Raw genomic sequence first — 21,602 nt, 5'->3', positions numbered from 1 at the left:
AGTGGCATTCCCTATCACTTTCTCATCTCACCTTATTCGTTTCCTTCACAGACCTTGCCATGATCATGAACGTTGTTTCTTCATCTTTTTTCTTCTTCTTCTTTTTTTTTAAAGTAGGCTCCATGCCCAGAGTGGGGCCCAACACAAGGCTTGAACTCATGACCCCGAGATCTAGACCTGAGCTGAGATCAAGAGTTGGACACTTAATTAAGCCAACCAGGCACCCCATCTCTATTTTTCCATGTGGTCTGTCTCCCTTATTAGATCGTAAGCTCTCTGAAAGCAAAGATCTTATCTGATTTATGAATCATTGTATCATAGGACTAAATTAGTGCCTGGCATACAGGAGGAGTTGCTCAAACATTTGCTTAATGAAAGACCAATGAATGATCTCAGTCAAATCTTTACCTTTTAGACACTGATTCTTCTTTAAAAAAAAAAAAAAAACTGTGGTAAAATATACCTAAAATTTACCATTTTGACTCTTTTACAATGTACAGTTAAAGTACTTTCACATTGTTGTGTAAACACCACCACCACCACCACCACCCATCTCCAGAACTTTTTCATCTTCCCCATGAAACTCTGACCCATTAAACAAGAACTCCCCATTTTCCCCCATCTCTAGTCTCTGACAACTTTCTGTGAATTTATGCTACTCTAGGAACCTCATATAAGAAGAATCAAACAGGGGCAGACCAGGTGGCTCAGCAGTTTAGCACTGCCTTCAGCCCAGGGCGTGATCCTGGAGTCCTGGGATCGAGTCCCATGTCGGGCATGGAGCCTGCTTCTCCCTCTGCCTAGGTCTCTGCCTCTCTCTATGTGTCTCTCATGAATAAATAAATAAAATCTTAAAGAAAAAAGAATCAAACAATATCTATCCTTTTGTCTGGCTTGTTTTTTTTTTTTTTTAAGCCTGAGTAGGTTCATCCCCATGTAGCATGTGGCAGAATCTCCTTTTTTGAGACCAAATAAGGTCTCACTGTCTGTATGTAACACACTTTTTGTATCCTTTCATCTTTCTTTTTTTTTTTTTTTTTAAGATTTTATTTATTTATTTGAGAGAGTGACAGAGCAAGCATGAACAAGGTGGTGAGGGGATGGGCAGAGGGAGAGGGAGAAGCAGACTCCCCTCTGAGCAGGGAGCTGATGCAGGGCTTGATCCCAGGACCCTGGATGAAGGCAGATGCTTAACCACCTAAGCCACCCAGGCGCCCCTCCTTTCATCTTTCAATGGACATTTGGGTTGCTTCCACCTTTTAGCTATCGCAAATATACTGCTCACGGTTTCTTCTTGGCTACTCTCCCTAACTCCACTTTACAATATTTCCTCATCATTCAAATATAAGAGCTTCATGCAGACTCCTTATTTCCCACATCATTCATTATGTGTTGTAAAAAACTTCAGGGGTGCCTTGGTGGTCATCTAGTGAAGCATCAGCCTTCGGCTCAGGTCATGGTCCTACAGTCATGGGATTGGGCCCTGAATGTAGTTTCCTGCTCAGTAGAGTCTACGCCCCCCTGCTCATGCTCTCACTCTCTCAAATAAATAAATTAAACATCTTTTTAAAAAACCTACAAAACTTCAATCATCTAAGACAATTAGAATATCAACAGGGAAGCTTATAGATCTCTCCCTTACTTACCACACATACCCTGGACCACTGTAAGGTGGGTTGTACCTTTCATGTAAGACATAACCTCACTGATCTGAAAAGGAGAGCAATTCGGAACAATTCCTTAAGGACAAACAGATCAGTAGTGCTATGTGTGCTTGGGCCTGTGCCTACATAGGTACAGTTAAGCCTTGGTGGTTGTCCTTGACATTCTTTCACAGGAGCATAAAAAAAGAAATAGAACCGAATGTGCTGTCAGAGTTCCTACTCTATGTAAAAGATGGATCATAATCAAATTTGGTTCTAGAAACTCATATTTTTAAGTAGGTAAATGTGGAAGGTAAATGTGTCTTAATGGCAAATATGTTGCTAGATATACAATGTTCAATTGCTCTTAGTTTACACCAAGAGGTGCCATCTTGCTTGGTTCTTTAGCTCAGTGGGAAATTCAGAGAAAACCGATATACAAACAGAAGTAGAGACACAAGACTCCTCCATGGCTTTGGTTTCACTGATCTAATCACATGAACATGATCCCAACAGATAGAGTGCATGAGAATTCTAATTGGTTTTCAGCTTCCTGTGAAGTTGGTCTGAAATTCAAGACTAAAGTAATGGAAAAACTATGTATAACCTTCACAGTACTTTGCTTTTATTTTATCTTATTCTGAAGTTTGCCATTTCTAGGGTCACCTGGCTAGCTCAGTTGGTAGAATATGCAACTCTTGATCTCTGGATTATGAGTTCAAGCCCCATATTGGGCATGGAGCCTACTTAAAAAAAATAAGAAGGCAGGAAGGAAGAAGTAAGGAAGGAAAAGAAACAAAGTTTGCCAGTTCTGTGTCATTCTGTGCCTTCCTTCCTTCCTAAACAGACTCTCATCCACAGCTATCTCTCTCCCATTAGATGTGAACAGGGAAACATACAGCCTAGTTGCTGATGAAAGCCATCATGTGACCACAAGGAGCCATGCCTTTGGATGAAGCAGATCATAAGGATGGCAGAGCAGAGCAATAGAAACAAACACAATAAACTCTGACATCTGCCTCACCTGATTTGTGTTTGTTTGTTTTTAAAGATTTTATTCATTCATAAGAGACACATAAAGAGAGGCAGAGACATAGACTGAGGGAGAAGCAGTCTCCCTGGCAAGGAGCCTGATGCGGGACTCGCCCAGATCCCAGGGTCACGCCCGGGGCCAAAGGCAGACAGTCACTGAGCCACCCTGGCGTCCCTGTCTCACCTGATTTGTAAAGTGAGATAATATACTTTCTTATTGTTGAATCCAGATGAGTCAGCTAAAGGTATATCCTAACAGATATACCAAGTAACTACCAAATCTGTTTGGAATATTTTCTTCAAGGTCAGTGTGAATTAAGGCACACAGGCCACAGCAATTTATAAAGGAAACAAATTACAAAGAAAGGACTCTAATCCATATATTGCATAAAATATCTGGATCAAGACATGGGAATACAAAGCTGAAGAAGTAGAATTTTTTTCTTAACTGTTTGGTAATTTGAAAGGTCTATAATGCAGAAATTTTTAAAAAACCACAAGGGGTCCAATTTGTTTTACCTACTAGTTTTTCTTTTTTTTCTATTGGGGTAAAATACACATTGATGTTGTTGTACCATCATCCATCCCATAACTCACTTCATCTTGCAAAACTGACTCTATACCTATTAAATTACTCCCCATTCTCTCCTTCCCCTATCCTCAGCAATCATCATTATATATTTTGTTGATTTTGACTACCTCTAAGTACCCATATCAGTGGACTCATACACTATTTGTCTTTTTGTGACTGGAATCATGATCTCAAGGTTCATCTGTGTTGTGGATTATTGAAATTTCCTTCCTTTTTAAGTCTGAATAATATTCAATTCTATGTATATAGCACAGTTTTGCTTATCCACTCATTTATGGATGGATAAGGAATTGCTTTCTCTTTTAGCTATTGTGAATAACGCTGCTAAGAATGTGGCTATAGCCACATCTCTTCAAGACCTTGCTCTCAATTCTTCTGGATACATAACCAGAAGTGGAAGTCTGAATTATATGGTAGTTCCATTTTTAGTTTTTTTTTTTTAAAGATTTACTTATTTATTTATTTATGAGAGAGAGAGAGAGAGAGGCAGAGACACAGGAGGAGGGAGAAGCAGGCTCCATGCCGGGAGCCCGACGTGGGACTGGATCCCAGGACTCCAGGATCGCGCCCTGGGCCAAAGGCAGGTAGGTGGTGCTCAATCACTGAGCCACCCAGGGAGCCCCCATTTTTAGTTTTTTGAGGAACCACGGCACTGTTTTCCACAGGGTTATACCACTTTACATTTCCACCAACAATGCACAAGGGTTCCAATTTCTCTACATCTTTTTAAAAGATTTTTATATATTTATTTGAGAGAGAGTGAGAAAGATCACAAAGGGAGAGGGAGAAGGAAGACAAAACTGACTGAGCCACCCAAGTACCCCCAATTTCTCTAGATCCTTAACAATTCCTGTTATTTTGTGTTATTTTTGTTTATTTTTGATAATAGCCATCATAACAAGTATAAGGTAGTCTTCATTTGCATTACCCTAATAATTACTGTTCATCATCTTTTTTTTTTTTAAGATTTTATTTATTTATTCATGAGAGACACAGAGAGAGGCAGAGACACAGGCAGAGGGAGAAGCAGGCTCCATGCAGGGAGCCTGATGTGAGACTCGATCCTGGGACTCTGGGACCAAGCCCTGGGCCAAAGGCAGCTGCTCAACTGCTGAGCCACCCAGGCATCCTAAGCATCTGACTCTTGATTTTGGCTCAGGTCATCTCAGGGTTGGGGGATCAAGCCCCACTTCAGCTCCACGGGGCTCCTCCTCCTGCTTGCACATCCCCCATCTCTCTATCTCTAAAATAAATAATTGAAATCTTTAAAAAAAAGATCTTCTTTCTGGGGTACCTGGGTAGGGGGAGCTCAGTCCCTTAAACTCTCAACTCTTGATTTTGGCTCAGGTCATGATCTTGGGGTCCTGAGATAGGACCCCAGAATGGGCTCTATGCTCAACAGGGAGTTTGCTTGGAGATTCTCTCCCTCTCTCTCTGCCCCTCCCCATACTGGAGGATGCAAGTGTGCCTGCATTCTGTCTCTCCAATCAATCAATCAATCAATCAATCACAAAGAAGCACTTCTACTCTGTCACAAAGTTGCCTTAATTTTTTTGTCAATTGAATTTCAATATAATTGGTTTTCTTCATAGTCCTATGCATTTGATTTTATGCTTTCAAAAACATTCTGAGATGGGGTCAGTATGATTCAACAGACTGCCAAAGGAATTCATGACTTAAAAAAAGTAGAGCCCATGCTAGGCAGGGAATTCAGGTAATAGGTATGTGTTAGGTCTAATGACCTTTAAAGTCTTCTTTAATCCTGGATTAGAAAAGCAAGCATAGTTTCATTCTACGCTTTCATAAGAGCACAGAATGTCTCTTTACTGTCTTCTCCTTAACCAACTCACTTGATTCACGGATTCTCTCCCTTCGTGATTTGCAAATCATTCCAAATGATGTGATGGCACACAACTTGTAACTAATAGGCAACACCTGAGTCTACTCTACCAGCTGAGTTGTATGCTGACCAAGAGCCAAGTGTATACACTGCCCTAAAACTGTGCTATTTGTACTTTTAAAAAAAAAAACTATATAATTAATAAAAAGCAAAACATGTATGTGAAAAGTTATTGTTTCTGTGAAAATTAGACAAATTAGGGACACCTGGGTGGCTCAGCAGTTGAGCACTTGCCTTTGGCCCACGGCATGATCCTGGAGTCCCGGGATCAAGTCCCACATTGGGCTCCCTGCATGGAGCCTGTTTTTCTCTCTGCCTCTTTCTCTGTGTGTCTTTCATGAATAAATAATTTTTTTTAAAAAATTAGACAAATTACTCCTGAAAGACTCAAAATTAAGTTACTGGAAAAAATGTGTTAACATAAATATGGCAGAACAAGTTTAAGAGATGGAGGAAAAATGTAAACAACAGAAAAATTCTATTTTTGGAATGCTTTACAAGTATCTTTAAGCTCTTTTTCCACTTAAAAGAAACTGTAACCAGAAATCTTAGACATTATAGATGTGCTCTATTCAAAAACATCACATGACTCCCATCAGCAGACTTTTATGAAAATAAACCAAAAAAACTCTTAGTCCCACACTGTACAAAAGATTGTACAGTGAATGTGTTCTTAAATATTTTAAGGTAAAATAAAATGTTAAACCATATATCCTCTTCTGTGATTCTATGTTATAGCTGGCTTTTTCAATTATTAAATTCCTGGTCTGACAATAATGAATAAGAAAATTTCTATTATGCTAATGTCAGAATCAGGCAAACATGTACTAAACATATGCTGAAACTCTGAAAACATTGAGACTCAGACTGTATCAAATGGTATTTAGTCTTGAAAGAAGAAATTAGAATCCATTAACATAAAGTATTCAATACATTTGAGAACTATTTATCAGAGTTCTATTTTCTTCTACGTTATTTTCTTTGTACTTAGCTTTCTGCTCTTCATTAAGGTATCTGATATTGTGGTAAAGAAGAGCAATATTTTACTGTTTTGGTTCAAAAATCTTCCCTGTCCTATATAACAAAACTTATTTCTGCGCTGAAACTCTTTACCTAAAATATCAAGAGAGGAGTAAAGTCATAGCCCCATAGCCAGGGAAATCTGAGGATGTGGCCCAAGTTAAAAGTTTAAGTCTTGGGGCATCTGGGTCTGGGGATTGAGTCCCACATCGGGCTCCCTGCAAGGAGCCTGCTTCTCCCTCTGCTTATGTCTCTGCTTCTCTGTGTCTCTCACAAATAAATAAATACAATCTTAAAAAAAACAAACAGCTTTTTATTTTTCTTTAAGTCATCCAATAAAAACTTGATGGGTCCCATTTATTCTGTGGCTTCAAAGATCTCTCTGTACATCACTGTGCACTCTTGTAAGAGAAGCCTGGGTTCAATCAATGTAATACATTTCCATTTTAACTTGTGTTGAATGAAAAGAGAAGTTCAATTTCAATTTCTGGAAAAGTGTTGTAAGGGATTGAGCAATCTCATAGCCAAGGAAAGGAGGCAAGAGGCAGGGGGACAAAAGTTAAATATTGCACTAAGCCAGCTGTCTACTCCTACTTAACTCCTATCCAGTATCCATCAAATTCTAAAATAGGCTGAGCACGGCCATTCTTCCTTGTGATGGTGCTAGGTCTTATTCACTGTTGTTGCTCTAGGACTCACTACACTGCTTGGTGCATGGTAAGCATTCTCTGAATTTTAAAGATAATATTAGCTGCTAAGTTCTTACTCCTGGGCACTATTTCAAGTATTCGACATATTTTAACTAATTTAATCATCACAACATCCTTATGTGAAACCCCTTAACTTCCCATTTTACAGAAGAGGAAACCAAGGCCCAAATATTTTAAATAATCTGCCCCAAGTCACATGACCAAAAAGAGGCAGAGCTGGAAATCAAACCCAGTCAGTGTAATTCCACAGTCTTGAGCTCTTCATCACTATGCTCTTGTAAATGCTCGCTCAATGAAGGAATGAGTAAATAAATGATTTGTAAGGAATGAAAGCAAATATTTTAAGCCAGAAAACTTTATCTCCTTACAGTGCAGTTTGTTGCTTCGGCTATTGAGTGGCTCTGGTCCATTCACATCTTTGCTTTTTTCATTATCCTCAATGGGTCGAAAATGAGCCAAAGTTCTCATGAATCCACGGAAGTTTACCTGGTCCTCTCTGATTGGGAAACAGAATAAAAAGAACACCATCTCAATCGGGGTGATTCTTAACTCAATAATATACGGGCAACAGTTTTAGCTAGAGTGGCCTGAAAGTCCATTTAATGAGATCTTTCCCCATATGCATGATTCTTCAGGGCTCATAAAATACCTTTGTTAAGTGTCACCCCAACCTTGTGGGGCAGGTATTATTTTTCCCACATTATAAATGATTAACCAGACTTAGAGAGGTTAACAGAACTCAACACAGTCACCTACTAAAGTTCCTTATAGCTCTTTTCCCAAAAAGGATTTCAAAGTAGCACCAGGTACATTACAGCCAAGCCAGGACTTGAATTCACTGCTTCAAACTCTACAGGGAGCATTAAATTAGCTATTTCAACCCAATGACTCCTCAGCCTCAGCCACCAATCATGTTTCCCCTGCAGTCACATACACCTAGTGATATGTTAAGGTCAAAGTATCCTATGGAAATGCAGCTTTTAAAATAAATAGTTTGTTATAAAAGCAATAAATACATTTTTGGAAATTTAGGGGAACTAGAAAAATAACACTCTTAGCTCTATCAATTACAATTATTGTTAACATATTTTTTTCCATTTATTTTTCTAAGCTTTTTGGATAACTGTGAATATACTGCATGTACAATTTTCTATCCTGCTTTTTAAAACTTTTAAGCATGTCTCCAATCAATATAAACACTTTGAAATATTTTAAATGTCTGCAAAATAATTGTGTTACTTATGATTTTATTATCCCCTCGTAGTTGGATAGATCTTTTTCCTATTTCTCATGATCATAATGTTTAGAAGACTTATGTAGAAAGCTTTTCTGGTATTTAAGACTAGAGGAAATCTTTCTTTTTTTTTTTTTCTTTTTTTTTTTTTGAGGAAATCTTTCTACCATGCCACAATCAGTAAACCTATGAGAAATAATTCTAAAACTTGAATGAACAACATTCTTTAGTATTAAAAAAGAATATCCCACATGACATAGTTCTTTATTTATAGCAGTCATGGAAAGAATAGGTTGCCTGGTTCATGTGGCCTAAAAGTAAATCCCAGTTTTTCCTTGCCTCACTGAATAGTTGAGGTATGTCAGGTCTCTTAAATGCCAGGCAGACACACAGATCAGACTTTCTAAGGGTAGAGTTCAAAAGCTAGGTCATGAGCCCACTGTACTCAAAGGAATGACTGTTAGTTTCTCAAGTTAGCTATATTGCTAATGTAGCAGTAGGTCTAAGGAATAATGTGGAATGAGATTTAAGTCATATGCCAGAACAACGTATTAATGAGTACAAATATTACTGATATACATCTCTGAGTAAAAGGGAACAAAATGCCAATACTTCACTTTCAAATCTCATTTTAAAAAATTCCACTTGCACAACTTTAAAGAAACAAAAAACCCAGAAATGGACTATCTGTATCTTATTACAGCAGGGAGCAGAAGGGCAGCTTGCTAAGAGTTTAGTGGTGCAGCCCTGTGTGGGCTTCCTCATGTACACTTGCCTAGTGTCCTTAGCAGAACATTGCACAGGACAGCAAGCGATACTGTAATCAAAAAGCTTCCCACAAACTGCTTTTTCTAATAACCAATGGTTACTATGGAACTCGGAAAAAAATGTTGGCAAAAAGACTCTACTGGGTTTACTTTTCATTGCAAAAGGTTTGGACACAAACCATAGTTGTGAAAGTTATCTCTGGACAGGGTCAATGCTCTGCATGAGCTAAGGAGGAAGTAGAAAAAAACTCAAGAATTCAGCATAAAAACCACACCTGAGGGATCCCTGGGTGGCGCAGCGGTTTAGCGCCTGCCTTTGGCCCAGGGCGCGATCCTGGAGACCCGGGATCGAATCCCATATCAGGCTCCCGGTGCATGGAGCCTGCTTCTCCCTCTGCCTGTGTCTCTGCCTCTCTCTCTCTCTCTGTGAATATCATACATAAATAAATAAATATTTAAAAAAAAAAAAAACCACACCTGAAACAAACAGGGTAGTTTATGGAGAGAAAACTGAAGATGGGCAAGAGATTACTCATGGTCAACATGAATGCGAAGACAGCAAGTGTCAGTTTGATTCGATTCCTGTCTTCACATAAACTAGCTGCTGCTACTCTTCTTGCTCTGTCACTCAGCTTTACTGAATGCCCAACTTTTCAATTTGCAAATTCCTTTGTTCTCAGTTCAGAGTTCTTAAATTTCCTCTCCATTTTATCTGATAATATCCTCACTGACACTTAGTGTCATTATTAAAAAATTGGCAACCACTGAACTTTTTAAAGTCCTTTGGGTCATACAGATAAGTCTTGAGGAACCAGGAAGAAGTTGTTAAAGAGATTACTTAATATAATATGATAAGCTTTATTCAGAAAAAGGTACCTAATCAAATCAATAAATATTTACTCAGTACTCTGAAGTCAGTGTATTAGGTACTGAAACATATCAGGGGATCCCTGGGTGGCTCGGCGGTTTGGTGCCTGCCTTTGGCCTGGGGCGTGGTCCTGGGGTCCCGGGATTGAGTCCCGCGTCGGGTTCCCGGCGTGGAGCCTGCTTCTCCCTCCTCCTGTGTCTCTGCCTCTCTCTCTATATATATGTCTCTCATGAATAAATAAATAAGTTTAAAAAAAAAAAGCTTAGTTCTACATTACACAAATCCAAATCTATTCAACAAACTTGTGTGTGTGGTAGAGAGGACTGTATCCTTAGCCAATATTGTAAAAGAAAAATAAAGGTTGTGGAAATGTTCCACATTCAAGGAAGCCAAAGAGACATGACAACTGACCCAGACTGGATCCTATACTGGATGAGAGGAAAATGACATAAAGGAGATTAAAATTGGAATATGATTGATATCGGGATGCCTTGTTGGCTCAGTGGGTTGAGAGTCTGCCTTCAGCTCAGGTCATAATCCCAGGGTTCTAGGATGGAGCCCCATGTTAAGCTCCCTGCTCAGTGGGGAGCCTGTTTCTCCCTCCTTACCCTCTGCCTGCCACTCCCCTCTGTTCATGCTATCTCTCGCAAATAAATAAATAAAATCTTAAAAAAAAAAAATTCTCTGGGACACCCGGGTGGCTCAGCAGTTTAGCCCCTGCCTTTTTTTTTTTTTTTTTTTTTTTATGATAGTCACAGAGAGAGAGAGAGAGTGAGAGAGAGAGAGAGAGAGGCAGAGACATAGGCAGAGGGAGAAGCAGGCTCCATGCACCAGGAGCCTGATGTGGGATTCGATCCCGGGTCTCCAGGACCGCGCCCTGGGCCAAAGGCAGGTGCCAAACCGCTGCGCCACCCAGGGATCCCTAGCCCCTGCCTTTGACTCAGGACATGATTCTGGAGTCCCAGGATCAAGTCCCACATCAGGTTCCCTGCATGGAGCCTGCCTCTCCCTCTGCTTGTGTCTCTGCCTCTCCCTCTCTCTCTCTCTCTCTCTCTCTGTCTCTCATGAATAAACAAATAAAAATCTTAAAAAACAAAAAAGATCTCAAAGACTTTATGTTAAAAAAAAGTAATGTATTAGTAATTTAAAATATTAATTATATATATATATTTTAATATTTATTTACTCATGAGAGACACAGAGAGAGGCAGAGAAATAGGCAGTGAGAGAAGCAGGCTCCATGCACAAAGCCCGATGTGGGACTCGGTCCCAGGATCACACCCTGAGCCAAACGCAGCCACTCAACCTCTGAGCCACCCAGGTGTCCCAAAATATTGATTATATATTAAATGATATTTTAAATATATTGGATAAATAAAATATATATTAACAAAGTTAATTTAACTTGTTTATTTTTTACTTTTATGTGGGTACTAGAAAATTTATAATTATGTATGTGACTTGACTATATTTTCATTGACTTGAATGGAGAGACAGACAACATAAGCCATTGAGGCAAAATGTTAATGATATAACAATAGATGTGTCTGGGTAAAAGACATACAGGAGTTCTTTCTATTATTTTCAGTTTTAGCAACTTTTCTAGAAATTTGAAATTATTTCCAAATAAAAGTTTAAAACATTTTTTGTTTTACATAAGGGTAAACAGAGATTAAGTACAGAATTTTGAGGGCAGCCCAGGTGGCTCAGCGGTTTAGCGCTGCCTTCAGACCAGGGCGTGATCCTGGAGACCGGGATCGAGTTCCATGTCGGGCTCCCTGCATGGAGCCTGCTTCTTCCCCTGCCTGTGTCTCTTCTGCCTTTCTCTCTCTGTGTCTCTCATGAATAAATAAATAAAATCTTAAAAAAAAAAAAAAAAAAGGACAAAATTTTGAAAATAGGCTCATATACCTATTTGAAGAGATATTCTATATATGATCAAGTTAAGAATGCTCAATATAATCAGTAGGATCATGATCTAAAATAACCCAACCAATGACATTATTCCAGACTTGCCTCAGAAAGGAAGCCAACAAAAAAAAAAAAAAAGAAAGAAAGGAAGCCAACAACTCACAGACTCACCCCTCTGGAAAGAAGGCATTAATGATCCGGTCCCCCAGTGGGTTGATGGCAAGTTCCGGAATTCGCTGGAAATCTTCCCGGCTGCCAAAAAATCACCTTGAGTTAAAAAAATACTGGCCCTTAGCATGTACTCATTCAGTCATGCAAGAGTACAACCTAGCAAGAATATTACCTCATGGAATTTACTTCTGTGGCAAATTACACCAAATAACTGCAAAGAATAGCACTTTAGTAGGTGCCAAGTGTTTCTTGTACCAACTCAGGAGTGGAAGAAGCCAGATTTGACTATGCTACATTCCAGGGAATTCGGCACACAAGTTACTTCAATAAAACAACTGACAAGCAAATACTGAGCAGTCCCTGTAAATCATTCCTTGAACATTACCATTTTGTACTTAGTTATTAAGTTTTGAGAGTGAACAGCAATGCAAACCACAGAGCTTATGTATGGTTAGCAAATATCCTGTACCCCTGTAAGACCTACAACAACTATGAATTCCAAGGAATTCTTAGGCAATGTCCAAGGAAATAATAAAGTGTGACAATTTCCATATTTCCATGCTCTGAATCTGGCTTTTTCTCCATTGTCTTCTACAGACTCAGAGCTAGAGAAGTATTTAAGCCTGGAACCTTGCAAGAGCAGTCATCCTCTCTCAACTTGTAAGTTATGCTGAAATGAATATTATTAGCTGCCATTCACTGTATACACATCACGTGGCACTCTGTTTATACACATTATCTAATTTCTTCAAGCCAACATTTTATCTGTACCCTTTGAATTGAGGAAACTGAGAGTGAGATAAAGTACAAAAGCTAGTAAGTGGCAGAACTATGGTTTAAATCGAAATTTACGGATCCCTGGGTGGCGCAGCGGTTTGGCGCCTGCCTTTGGCCCAGGGCGCGATCCTGGAGATCCGGGATCAAATCCCACGTCAGGCTCGCGGTGCATGGAGCCTGCTTCTCCCTCTGCCTGTGTCTCTGCCTCTCTCTCTCTCACTGTGTGCCTATCATGAATAAATAAAAATTAAAAAATAAAAAATACAAAAAAAAAATCTAAATTTAAGTCAAAGGACATGTTCTTTTTTCTAAAAAATAAAAATAAAAAACACACTTCTGAGGCACCTGGCTATCTCAGTCAGTAGAGTGTGACTCTTGATCTTAGGGTTATGAGTTTGAGCCCTATGTTGGGTGTAGAGATTACTTAAAAATAAAATCTTGGGGCATCTGGGTGGCTCAGTGGTTGAGCGTCTGCCTTTGGCTCAGGGCATGATCCCAGGGTCCTGCATCGGGCTCCCTACAGGGAGCCTGCTTCTCCCTCTACTTCTCCCTAAGCCTATGTCTCTGCCTCTCTCACAAATAAATAATTTTTTAAAAATCTTAATAAATAAAATTAAAAAAACCCAAACCACTCTTCTTGGGGTGCCTGGGTGGCTTAGTTGGTTAAGTATCCGACTTCAGGTCATGATCCCGGGGTCATGGGATCCAGCTGCATCAGATTCTGCACTTAGTGGGGAGTCCGTTTGAAATTCTCTCCCTCTGCTCCTCCTTTGCTCATGCATGCTCTCTCTCTCTCATATAAATAAAATCTTTTTTTTTTAAGATTTTATTTATTTATTCATGAGAGACATAGCGAGAAAGAGAGGCAGAGACACAGGCAGAGGGAGAAGCAGGCTCCATGCAAGGAGCCCAACATGGGACTTGATCCCAGGTCTCCAGGATCAGGCCCTGGGCTGAAGGTGGCACTAAACCGCTTAGCCACCAGGGCTGCCCAAAGAAAATTTTTATTTTTTGTTTTATTTTATAATCCCCACTGTGCAGGGAGCTTGACTCCTCCGCTAGATCCCAGGGCCCTGGGATTATGACCTGAGGCAAAGGCAGATTCTCAGCCAACTGAGCCACCCATACACCTTAATAAATAAATCTTTTAAACCAGACAGACACACACGCACATACTTCTTTCCCATATTAAACTTCCTCAAAGGTACTCTCCCAAAAATGTTCAGTAAGTATTTTCTAAAAACATCTTAGTTGATATTTTGTGCCAAGAATATAAAGCTATTACATATCTGTGCTGTATTCCTCAAAAAAATGAATGTCATGAAGGGCATAGAAAGGCAGAGGATTGTTTCAGATCAAATGGGGCTAAAGAGACATACAAAACCAAACTCAATGCACAATCTAGACTAGGAAAAACATTGCTACAAAGGACATTACTGAGCCAAGAGGTAAAAACAGAATACAGGCCGTACAGAATATGGGATAATATAATAGTACTATATCAAAATGCTAAATTTTTTTTTTAAGATTTTATTTATTTATTCATGACAGAGAGAAAGAAAGAGAGACAGACAGGCTCCGTGCAGGAAGCCCAACATGGGACTCGATCTTGGGTCTCCAGGATCACACCCCAGGCTGAAGGCGGCACCAAATGCTGGGCCACCAGGGCTGCCCAAAACGCTAAATTTCTTGACTTTGACACAACAATGTCACACTGAAGTATGTGGCAAAATATTAACAATTGGTAAATCTGGATTTCAGGTATGTGGACTTTCTTTGTATTCTTCTTGGAATTTTTCTTTAAATTTGAAATTATTTCCAGACAAAAAAGAAAAAAGGAGAAAAATAAAAATAAAATTCAAATAAACCTGATTCTTGCCTTCAAGACCTTTACTAACAGAAGAGAGAACATTTATTTCTCTGTCCCCTTTGTACTAAATGCTAATGAAGGGGATCCCTGGGTGGCTTAGTGGTTCAGCACCTGCCTTTGGCCCAGACCTTGATCCTGGAGTCCCGGGATCAGTCCCGCATCAGGCTCCCTGCATGGAGCCTGCTTCTCCCTCTGCCTGTGTCTCTGCCTCTCTTTCTCGCTGTGTCTCTCATGAATAAATAAATAAAATCTTTTAAAAAAATAATAAATGCTAATGAAATTGTTCCTATTTTTATCCAGAAGCCTTTAATATTAATACTCTGTTTCTCTTAGAATGGTTTGACATTTAGATGGTCCTGAATTAATTCAAGAAGCTCATCTGCAGCACATCCGGTAGTGACACGTAGGTAGAAACTGACCTACGGGACTGAGTACAAAGCTCTGAAATAACTCTAGATTCTAATCTTCCTTGATCACTTAGGGTAATGTTTACATCAGTGAATGAATCAGAAGAAGCCATTGCTTAAGATGATAAAAGATAATTACTCAAGTCCTGATTATTTAATTCAACAAACATGTACTAAGCTCTTATTACATAATACATTCCAGTAATACAAAGTCCACATTATCACCAAAAATGGTTCCTCTTCTTTGACAGAGGTTAAGAAACAATGACTACTCTCTTTTAAATGAAGATTAAGGATCATTTGAATTGCAAAGCCACATACTTCAGCTTAATGTCTAACAAGCTGGAGTAATTTTAGCTGAGGAAAAGGCACAGTTTAAATACTGGGTCTAGTCTAGTATCAGGTGGTGAGTGTATAACCTAGCCTGAACTTCAGTCTTAAAAGGGATCCAGTCTTGAAATTCCAACGTCAGTAAGACCTAAACCTGTCCTTTAACACTTAAAAAAAACCCACAAAACTCTACTCTTGCAATTTAGATTGTATATACAATGCAGTTCTATAAGACCAAGAGGAATACTGTTGATGGTATCAAACTTAAAATGAAAGAGTACAGGGGCACCTGGGTGGCTCAGCGGTTGAGCGTCTGCCTTTGGCTCAGGTCTTCATCCCCGCAGGGAGCCTGCTTCTCTCAATCTGCCTATGTCTCTGCCTCTCTCTCTATGTCTCTTATGAATGAATGAATGAATGAATGAATGAATGAAGTAAATAAATAAACAGTATAAAACAATCCTTGTAAACTCCTAAACAATACACAGTTTATTATTATTAATTGTTCTATAGTAGAATGGATATCATCTGGGCAATTTTTCTAAAACTAAGCTTCTTAAATTTGTCTACTAACTTAATAGAGAAAAATATATACTCCAAGCAGCCCTTACACAAGTAAGATTTGTTCAAAATGTGCACTCATAAAAGAGCATGTCAATATTATATTCTACCTTATAGCATACTTAGGAAAATCTTCCTCAAAGATATTTATTCCACGGGCACTGACCCAAAAATAAAAAATAAAAAAATTAAAATTAAAATAAAATAAAAATAAATAAAAAATAAAAGATATTTATTCCCCTCAAAGATATCTTAAGAAAAGATATTTTAGGGGTGCCTGGGTGGTTCAGCAGTTGAGCATCTGCCTTCAGCTCAGGGAGTGATCCCAGAGTGCCAGGATCGAGTCCCACATCAGGCTCCCTGCATGGAGCCTGCTTCTCCCTCTGCCTCTGCCTCTCTCTGTGTCTCTCATGAATAAATAAATAAAATCTTAAAAGAAAAGATATTTTAACTGGAAGTAGGCAAGTCTGAGAACAGAATCACATTTAACAGAATTCTTTGTGGATAAGAAATTCCCCATGAAGAGTGGTTTTCCAGACCTTCATAGGCACAGAAATGTTTGAGAGACCTTTAGTAACCAGAAGCGCCAGCCCTCTATGCTGATCTTCACTATGTGGAGGTTCCTTCTCTTGGAAAAATCAGTCTCACAGCTAACTTTATATTTCAGGACCTGGGCCGATGGTGAGATGACATATACATAATGAGGATATTAAAGTCTATTACTTGTGGGATGCCTGGGAGGTTCAGCGGTTGAGCATCTGCCTTTGGCTCAGGGCATGATCCCGGAGTCCCAGGATCAAGTCCCACATCGGGCTCCCTGCATGGAGCCTGCTTCTCTCTCTGCCTGTGTCTCTGCCTCTCTCTCTCTCTGTCTCTCTTTTTTTTTTTTTTTTTTTTAAAGATTTATTTATTCATTCAGAGAGAGAGAAAGGCAGAGACACAGGCAGAGGGAGAAGCAGGCTCCATGCAGGAAGCCCAATGTGGGACTCGATCCTGGGTCTTCAGGATCACACCCCAGGCTGCAGGAGGCACCAAACCGCTGCACCACCAGGGCTGCCCTCTCTCTGTCTCTCATGAATAAAAGTCTTTTTAAAATTAATTAATTAAAAATAGAATTTTGTTGTCTTGATTGGATTGTTTTAATGTAAAATGTCAAAAGGTGCCAAATCCAGTCTTTGCTAGTTGTTTTAGCATTCCAGGGTCAGACTGGCTAATCTGCAAGGCTGCATGTGATTTTTTTGGTTGAACACAGTGGCAGTGGGCATGTACACATTTACATTCTCTCATTCTCTAAAACCCCCTGAAATGTCAGCAGAAACATACAAATGGGAATATATCCCTGACATAAACAACCAGGGTGGAAGGAGTGTGCTAGTAAACAACGGATTGTGACAAATTCTGGAAGTCAGAAAATAAATGCAAATACAGTGACAATTAGGTCACTCTAGTAGAGGGCCCATGAAAAGGCTGCGGCAGAGTTAACAACCATTCTCCTTGCAGAATTTCAACAAGGTACCACACTAAGGTGCCAGGTAAGGGAATAAGCATTCAGAATAATTAATTAAAGGAATTTTTAAAGAACAGGCCAGCTGCCTGCTGCTATCCTAAGAATATAAAACCATCTGTCCCAAGGCAAAAAGTGGAGAAGTGTTTCGGAAAGAAATGGGAAGACCTACCTGGACAGGGCAGCAACCAAATACGGGAGGTGGCCTCCAAAGAACAGTCCTTTTATTTGGGGAAAGAATATCATAAATCTGTTCCTTTCCTCCTTGACGACATACCCTAAAGGGAAGTCTACAAACTTACTAGCCCTGCTCAGAGAATAGAGGGCTTGAAGTCAGCCCTTCTATCCAGGAAAGACCTGTGGAGAAACCAACCACAAACAAATCTATGCCAGTTTTCTACAGTAGTCCATGCAGGTGTTTTCATAAATATGAATGGACAACCAAAGCTCACTAGATCTTTTGGGAAAATTAATACCACTAAAGAGTAGGGTGGGGCAGCCCCGGTGGCGCAGCGGTTTAGCGCCGCTTGCAGCCCAGGGCATGATCCTGGAGACCGGGAATTGAGTCCCATGTCGGGCTCTCTGTGTGGTGCCTGCTTCTCCCTCTGCCTGTGTCTCTGCCTCTCTCTCTCTCTCTGTCTCTATGAATAAATAATATAAAATCTTTAAAAAAAATAAAAAATAAAAAAAAAATAAAGAGTAGGATCGAGACAAATGGAGATAATGATAATTCAGGGAACACAAGAAAGTTTTGAAAGATTCTAATAAGTAATTCAATAGACACTTGATAGATTTTTGCATCTATAAAGCAAATATAAGCTACTATGGCAGAACAGAGATCAGAGAACAAGAAAGGTTCTTAGAAGTTAAAAATAAGACTGTGGACTAATAAGAAAGTTCGTCAAAAGGACCGAAAAAAAAATTCAAGGATTTCTTCCAGAAAGCAAAGGAAAAAGTCAAACAGTCAGGAATTATGAGTGAAAAGCTGTCTTGTGGTCCAATAACTAGCCAATAGATATGCCATAAAAATCAAAAAAGAGAAAATAATAAAAGAAATAACAGAAGAAAACTTCCCAGCTAAAGGACATATTTTTAAGATTTTTTATTCATTTATTTGGTCAGAGAGAGAGAAAGAGAGAGCGAGCAAGCGAGCAAGTGAGCACATATGTTGGCAGAGCAGCAGGCTGAAGGAGAGCAAGAAGCAGGTTCCTTGCTGAGCAGGGAGCCGATGATGCAGGGGCTCGATGTGGAGCTTGATCTCAGGACTCCAGGATCACAACCCGGGCCAAAAGCAGACACACTCAACCAACTGAGCCACCCGGGTGCCCCTAAAGGACAAATTTTTAGAGTGAGAAGATTCATCTAACACTGAGCAATGAATAATGAAAAATAACCCACAAAAAGGTACATTTTTGTGAGGTTTCAAAACATCAAAAGGAGATTCTTTGAATGTTTCAGAGAGGAAAAAAAAAGATTATCTATTATAAGGTGAGAATTAGACTGGCAAAGGAAAAAAAAAGATTATCTATTATAAGGTGAGAATTAGACTGGCATAACAGTTCTCATCTGTGAAACTTCGTTCTGATATGACTGATACAAGTGTGAACAAAGCAAGTGATCGTGCAGGACACTGAAATCATCTGTCCTCTGGATAAACTAACAAGAAAGTGAAACTCAAAAGCACTCAGTGTTAAAAAAAATTTTTTTTTTTTAAAGCAGCACTCAGTGTTTGAGGAAATAAATGGCTATCATTCAGGACACAAGCTCCTGAAATTTATAGGTAATCCTTTCTTAAGTGATATGTAACAATATAGCCAACTAGCAATTTTCAATAATAACTTACTTGCAGAGTTTAGTTGGTTTGCACTATCCCCTGTAGGCAATTTAACCTGCATGATTTAATATCCAGAAACATTTTTCATCATGGTAAAATTTGAGAAAAAGTATTATCTGACAGAGTCAATATTAAAATTGCTCAAAAAGGGAATTTTTTTTTCAAAAGGGGAATTTTTTAAAAGTAAACTTTTACTGAAGTATAACAGAGACATAGAAAAGAGTACAAATCACAAGTATATGGCATGATGAATTTCAACCAAGATTATAACCAGTACCCAAATCAAGAAACAGATTATGATCTGTCCCCAAACACCTCCTTCACGCTCCTTTTATCTCTAACTGCTACCCTCCACCATGGGTAATCATGATGCTGACTTCCAACATCATACATTAGATCAGTACAGAAGGTAGTTTTTCTTTTAAAGATCTTATTTATTTGAGAGAGAACACACAAACCTCAAGAGCCAGCATGGGGGTTTGGGGGACACAGACGGAGAGGGAGAAGCAGACCTCGCTGAGAGGTGACGTGCATGGGGCTTGATCCCAAGGAACCTGCGATCAAGACCTGAGCCAAAGGCAGACACCTAACTGAATGAGCCACCCAAGGTGCCCCAGTACAAAAGATATTCTAACTAATGAAATTATCTTTGTATTCAGATGCTGACCAGATTCTCATTTGACCTGACCTACAAAGGATTACTGCAAGACCCTTTATAGGACAGATGCCATATCAAGATCAATTTCAACAGCAGTGGTAGAAACACGTTACCCAAAATAACAGCATTTGAAGGATTTGTGAGGTTATAGTATATTTTTATATTTTATGAAATACCAATCTGAAAGATGATACATGTAAAAAGAGAGTCTATAGGTAAACTGCAAATCATTGGCAAATACTGTTTACAATACTCCCTTCTTGGGATGCCTGGGTGGCTCAGTGGTTGAGTGTCTGTCTGGCTCAGGGCCTGATTCCAGATTCCCAGGGTCTGGTCCCACATTGGGTGCCATGCATGGAGCCTGTTTCTCCTCCCTCTGTCTGTGTCTCTGCCTCTCTTTCTGTGTCTCTCATGAATAAATTTAAAAATCTTTAAAAAAACAAAACAAACAAAAAAATTCCCTTCTTGAAGGGGCCCAATTCACTTGAGCATATTAAAGATGCCAGGAAATCCCGTAAAAAAAGAAGCCTGTTAAACCTTGCTTACCAAACTTTGCATAAAGTTTAGTTGATAATTTTTTCTTTTTTTTTTTTTTTAAAGATTTTATTTATTTATTCATGAGAGACACAGAGAGAGAGAGCGCGAGAGGCAGAGACACAGGCAGAGGGAGAAGCAGGCTCCATGCAGGGAGCCCGACGTGAGACTTGATCCCGGGTCTCCAGGATCACACCCTGGGCTGAAGGCAGTGCTAAACTGCTGAGCCACCTGGGCTGCCTGATAATTTTTTTCTTCTTTTTATACAATACCTATTGGTAGACCAAGAAACTAGTGTTCTATAAAATATACTTTGGGGCAAATTTTTTTTTTAAAGATTTTATTTATTTATTCATGAGAGACACAGAGAGAGAGAGAGAGAGGCAGAGACATAGGCAAGGGGAGAAGCAGGCTCCATGCAGGAAGCCCGATGTGGGACTCAATCCCAGGACTCTGGGATACCCTGAGCCAAAGGTAGATGCTCAACCGCTGAGCCACCCAGGCATCCCGCTTTGGGGGAAATTTCTGAAAGCATTTTGGAGAAGCTCCATGTCTAACCAAAGCCTTGGATAGTTTCTGCTTTATGTTCCCACTGGGACTAACATTAAAAAGGAATATAAGTATGCTACGAATAGTATATGGTACAGCCTTTTGCTCTCTAGAATTTGGCTTCTGGTCACAGACATGGAGCATCAGGAAAGTGAAGAAAATGTAGAAAGGAAAATATTTCTGCTAAAAGCCATCTGAAGAAAACCTGGGCCTGTTCCAGATAACAAAAGACTGGTCACTTGCATTTGGCTAAGCACCCTGATAGGTTCTAGAAAGGTCAAGAAAGGACTTGAGCTGGGTTTGACAGATAAGGCTAGAAAGAGCTATATCACACATACTATAGACTTTAGAGTGACACAGGGATTCTCTAAGGCTGGAGGGAGTAGAAGAGATGTGGCTGAGGAAGGGGATAGGACAATCTAACAGATGGCCAGAGGTAGAGATGGCTATTGTCAGGAAGCAAAGCCAGAGTGAAACCCCTGATATGTAAAAATGATTTACGTATAATGTGTTAGTTGTTTACTAGGTAGTATAATGAGATAATTTCTTCTTCTACTCAAGGTGACTTGTGGCTTCTCCCATATTTGAATCCACACCACATGGAGATCAAAGCACAAATTTAAGAACTAGTGCTTTGTAAAGCTGAGCACAAAAAATTAGTTAGATCAAGGTAACTATGAAATAAAAAATTATGTCATCGCTTTCTATCACCTCTTCCCCAACCAAGAATGCA

At 39.5% G+C, this 21,602-nt stretch overlaps 1 protein-coding gene across 3 annotated transcripts in view; it reads right to left on the bottom strand.

The window, feature by feature from the left end:
• The window catches only part of CHP1 (calcineurin like EF-hand protein 1), a 64,059-nt gene that overhangs the window by 27,703 nt on the left and 14,754 nt on the right, over window positions 1-21,602 (bottom strand). For 2 of the 3 annotated variants that reach the window (XM_025473150.3, XM_025473151.3), the window contains 2 exons: window positions 11,849-11,929; window positions 7,266-7,393 (listed from right to left, as the gene is read on the bottom strand). In XM_025473150.3, coding sequence (XP_025328935.1) covers window positions 7,266-7,393; window positions 11,849-11,929 — 209 coding nt within the window. Of the gene's footprint in view, window positions 1-7,265; window positions 7,394-11,848; window positions 11,930-18,381; window positions 18,623-21,602 lie in introns of those variants that run through there. The other variant, XM_049104408.1, reaches the window with a different exon arrangement.

Source organism: Canis lupus, chromosome 30, assembly GCF_003254725.2.
Source record: "Canis lupus dingo isolate Sandy chromosome 30, ASM325472v2, whole genome shotgun sequence".
Lineage (NCBI taxonomy): Eukaryota > Metazoa > Chordata > Mammalia > Carnivora > Canidae > Canis > Canis lupus.
The sequence above is the reverse complement of the archived record's forward strand: the minus strand, read 5'-3'. Positions and strand labels throughout refer to the sequence as shown.